Here is a 5,026-nt window from a genome sequence, read left to right as displayed (position 1 = left end):
TAAGACTGACTTCTTAGCCCTCCAAACCCATCTCAAATTTATACTCAAACTTTTAGAAATGAAGAATAAGCTTGATTTTTTTTTAAAGATTTTTAAAATGTTTGTCATGAAGATTAACTATTTGTCAGTTTTATTCTGTTATTTACAGACATGTAGCAATATAAGGTAAGTGTGTTTTCTGCATTATGGTTAGCAACTTCTTCTCCACAGCCCATAAACATTTTACTTTGTTTTTAACTTAGTATGTTTGTTTGTGGGTGTATTGTTATTTTACAGTGCACAATTTTTTGCTATGGCAAATTCTATAAAAACCTGTTTTCTTGAAGACTAAAATCAAGGTATAAATGATAAGAAAATACCCTGTATGATGCAAATTAAGCTATTGTGATTTTTACTCAATAAGAAGAGTAAAAATGTTTGATTGCAGTGGTCCAGATAAGGTCTGAAAGAGAATAACTTGTGCAAACGAGTAAAATCGCAGTTATTTCCTATTTGAAAAAATCTCCTTAAGTATTCAAACATTTCAAGCTTTCCTTTCTTTATACTGGTTGAATAAATGGCATTCTTTTTTTTTTCATTCATACATCTTAAATAAGAGGAAAGAAGTAAAGGGTTACTAAATGCCCAGTCTACTGGTGAGGCTCTGGTGAGGATTTACAGTGTGAGAATTAACTGTTGTACAAAAATAAAATAAAATAAAAAAATGAAATAAAAAATTGATTAATGTTTTTTGAGATTGTTTTATCTTTATTAACCTTAAAACTCTCAGGGATGAATAAAAAAATCCTCTGATCCTGGGAAAAGAACTAAAATTCTTGTTTTATTTAAATGAAAATAAAACACCTCAAAGATCATTTTAAATTTAATTTATTCAAAAACCAACCACTTAATTATTACAAATCAAACATTGTCCTCCAACATCACTTATAAACACTTATACAGCACTGAAATATGGAATATCATATTTTACATAACTGCAATCAATACATCTTCTTTCTCTGCTTAGAATTCCTTAAATAAAACTGGGACCYGCTCAAAAACAGCTCGTTTCAGAAAGTGCAAATATAAGCGTCTGTTTTTGGATGGGGGGAGGGGGGGGTAACATTAGTGAACAGAAAAGAAACACGTTGTTTTTAAAGTGCAACTGACAGTTTAAGAGCGGGGAAATTATTCACAAAAMCAAAAGCAAAGGAAACAACTTTTTCTACAAAATGACAATATTTTCAGGAAGAAACGTGTTTTTATTCCACTTTTTGGATCAGGCGTTGTTCTCATCAATCATTTCATGGAAACAAAGATCGTTTTATTTTGTGTTGTTATTTTTTTACACTACCCAGAGTGAAATTTACCAAGCCTCGTGTTCAGTTTTTGCAGGACGAGGAAGAATGTCTGCAAATGATCACTGGTTTTATGCGCAGCTGCAGCGTCTGCGTTGTAAACAAAGGGCTTTGTTTGTTTGTTTGTTTGTTTGTTTGTTTGTTTGTTTGTTTGTTTGTTTGTTTGTTTGTTTGTTTGTTTGTTTGTTTGTTTGTTTGTTTGTTNGTTTGTTTGTTTGTTTGTTTGTTTGTTTGTTTGTTTGTTTGTTTGTTTGTTTGTTTGTTTGTTTGTTTGTTTGTTTGTTTGTTTGTTTGTGTTATTATGATGATTGGCATTCAAAACAAACAAGACCAGCAGCAGACGTTTAGATCCACTCTTTTTTTCTGTTTTCTGTTATTTGATGAGCAGAAATGCACGTGACAGCTGTCGACTGGTTAAATATCTGAGACTGAAAAAAGGATCAAAATATAAAAATTTGAAGTGTTTGACATCAAATTTGATCTTTTTTAATGTCCAAAAAGCAATATTTCATCTGTAAAAGATTGTTTTCTTCACTTTATTTGSTGTGCAGCCCCTTAGATGGCTCTGAGACAAGAGACCGATTGTTTTTTCCTGTGTGTGATCTGTTGTGTGTGAGCAGAAGTCAACATGTCAGTGGTTRTTTTTGCCGGACTCCTGGTCGCTCTGGTCGTCAGTGAAGCACACATCCACATCACTGTCATTGTCGCTCTTCTGCTCCGCGTCCTCGAACAGGCCGCCCGGCTTCTCGTCCAGCTTCTTCACGCTCTGTCCCGGGTGTCTGGACTTCACGTGCCGCTCCAGGTCCCTCCTCCGGACCAGCACTTTCCCGCAGAAGTCGCACCTGTAGGGCGTGTTTCCCTCCGCGTGCAGCCGGATGTGTTTGTTCAGGTTGCTCGGATCCCCGAAGGGCCGGAAGCACACTTTGCACTTGAGCGGCTTGTAGCCGGTGTGAGTCCTCATGTGGATTTTCAGGCCGTATTTCCGCGAGTACAGCTTGCCGCAGTACAGACACAGGTGTCCCTTTTTGGGCTTGCCCGACCCGGTGCCGCCCGCGCTCCCGGTGGGTATGGGGTCCATGCGCGCCCGGTTCTTCTCCGCGGCGATCTCKGACAGCTGCTGAGTGTGCATGGCGATCTCCCGGTCTATGTTTGTGATGGAGCCCAGGTCCTGGGTGAGGGGGGGCGGCCCGAAGTAGGGCACGGAGTCTGGGTACTTGAGGAGGTTGCTGAAGTGGAATTTGAGCGGATAGTAGGGCGAGCTGTAGAGCAGCTCCCCGTTATACACGGTGAAGGGCATGAGAGGGAGGTTACAGTCTCCGCTGTAAGACTTCACTCCGTCAAAGTGAGGGAGAGAAAACCTTTCAAAGTGAAGTCCCGGGGGCATCTGGGGGTAACGGGACGGGGACAGGCCGGAGTGCATCCGGCTCTCTACGTGTTTAAAAGCYGAGGTTTCCTCCACGTGTTGCAGCAACGGGAAACCCCGGATAGGGTTTGCGCACGGAACCATCGGAGATGAGGAGTCCAGAAKAGCAGGTGCGCACTTTGCAGGGTGACTCCCGCCTCCGTTCAGGCCCTCTCCTAAACTGCGGATTGGTTTCATGTTCCCGACCAGCTTACTGAAGCCGAGGCCGCTCGTCTTCCCGTTGGCCTCCTCTCTGGAAGGATCCGGGACCTTGGACACGCCGGTGGGCTTGAAGGCGGAGCGCACGCCCGGATAGAAGCCCATGCTGCCCAGCACTGAAGATGTAGCGCCCAGACCCAGGAGGTGTCCCTGGTGGTTCCTGGTTGATGTAACGCTCATATCAAGGGCCCTGTCCTGCTCCTCCGAGCTGCTTTTCTTTGACAGTCCCGTTTTGTTTAGGAACGGAGAGGAGGACACCACCCTCCTGCCGGAGTCTGAAACGGACGAGGTACTGTGGCTGCTCCTGGGAGAGGTGGASGTGTTGGGAATGTCTCCGGATTTGGGGGACCTGCTGAAGGACTCGCTGCCTCTGGCTTGCTCACTCGTCGTAAACCCCCGTCCGTTGCTCAGAGCGCAGTGGAAGTGGACGTGGGCCTTGAGTGTGTTCGGGTATTTGAATATTCTCCAGCAGTACCAGCAGATGTAACGCTCATCACCTGTGGAAAAGCAAAACATAAGAGATCAATCTGGATTAGTGTTATTACCATGAATACAATCCAAATCCGTGCGTAAATTTGTACAGTAACTTAAAGAAAATAAAACATYCCCCGACGCTATTTTATAGTTTAAACTCACTGAGACGCCATAAAACCCAACCAGCTAACTAAACTGATTATTTATTAGACACATTAAACTCTAAAACATGTATTTTWTTAACATTTATTTCTGTGCGTAAAATCCAGATCCGTGCGTAAAACTGAAGCATTTTTGCRCTACCTTCCAACTTTCAAACATCACGTACACCACCACTTCACACATATATTCACGGCATAAAACACAACTAAATAAATACTTATCATTTATTAAACGCATAAAAATAATATTTATTTCTGGGTTTAAAATGTTTAATCCGTGCGTAAAATTCGAAGAATGTGTTTGATAACCTGTTGGACAAAATATAAGCATAAAATAAAAACAATAAAATTAAAATTTGTTAAATATCAATTTCTTTATTTTTATATATTATCAGGAGCAAAATTCTAAAATATGGGAAGTAACATCAGGTACCAAATGGTTCAGATTCTGCCTCTTAGATCTGGTGCCAAATGGGAAATAGGCACAGGGAGCCATCCAAATGACCCCCAGTCGAGCACTCAAAAGATAATACAGATGTAATGATTTTGTAATTCTCATACAGGCCATTGTTTATGATCTCCATCAAAAGGGCAAACGCCCAGCCCAATCTGGCGCTCCGGAGCCGGGCCATTGAGAGCGGGCCTTTCCCTCGTGCGCGCTTTCCCGTGGAAGTGACAGCAGCTGTTGCTTGAAATCGCAAGTCTCCAGAAACAATGGCGGCGGCCCATCTGTTAACGCCTCATAAAGAGGAGGAGGGTGAGGGGGTGGGGGGGGGGGTATGTCCAGGAGCGCACACGGTGTGTTGGGCCAGAGAATCAGGGCAATATTCACCCCCCACATAAAAGTTAGCATTCATTAGGCGACAATACCTTAACGCACCCACCTAATTCACCGTGAAGCACTTGTTTTTGAATTATTAGCTTTTGAATACATGAATATTAATGACCGGTGACATTCGTTAACCTCCAATTCCTGGCTGAATCACCGGATTCTTCTTCTTCTTCTTCTTCTTCTTCTTCTTCTTTTCTTTTTTTTTCCTGGGCCCGCAGAGCTGCGTCACTTTCTGCTTTTTTCTTGTGTTTCGAACAGCAACATTTTCTTTTTTTTATGGTCTGGACTGATTTTCGATTTACTTTCGTTTGTGCAAAAGAGTTCCATAAAGCTCAGAACAATAAAAAAAAATGTCACCGTCTGTTGAAGAAACTTTTATCAAAGTCTCTTTGGATAATCTTTTGTCTAATAATAGGATTARGATTATTCTCTGCTAATCTGCTGTTTCACTATGATTAAACTTTAATCCCGAAGCTCAAGCGCAGAAAAAAAACCATTACTGACACAAATAAACGGATTAAAACGTTAAACACGGGGAAAATAACAGCTCATCATTTTTGGTGAAATAAAATTGTAAATAAAATTCAATCGAATAATTTGC

At 41.6% G+C, this 5,026-nt stretch overlaps 1 protein-coding gene across 1 annotated transcript; it reads right to left on the bottom strand.

Moving 5' to 3' along the window:
* Nucleotides 1-1,807: 1,807 nt before the first annotated feature.
* On the bottom strand, nt 1,808-4,349 carry LOC106526025 (PR domain zinc finger protein 13). Its single transcript, XM_014020461.1, has 2 exons — nt 4,155-4,349; nt 1,808-3,455 (listed from the first exon to the last, which is right to left on the bottom strand). Exons 1-2 carry the CDS (start codon nt 4,159-4,161, stop codon nt 1,969-1,971), a joined length of 1,494 nt encoding a protein of 497 aa, XP_013875915.1. The 5' UTR covers nt 4,162-4,349; the 3' UTR covers nt 1,808-1,968.
* Nucleotides 4,350-5,026: the final 677 nt, after the last annotated feature.

This window comes from Austrofundulus limnaeus, unplaced genomic scaffold, assembly GCF_001266775.1.
Source record: "Austrofundulus limnaeus strain Quisiro unplaced genomic scaffold, Austrofundulus_limnaeus-1.0 Scaffold253, whole genome shotgun sequence".
In the NCBI taxonomy this organism is placed as follows: Eukaryota; Metazoa; Chordata; class Actinopteri; order Cyprinodontiformes; family Rivulidae; genus Austrofundulus; species Austrofundulus limnaeus.
Note: the sequence above shows the minus strand (reverse complement) of the source record. Positions and strands in the feature narration are given on the sequence as shown.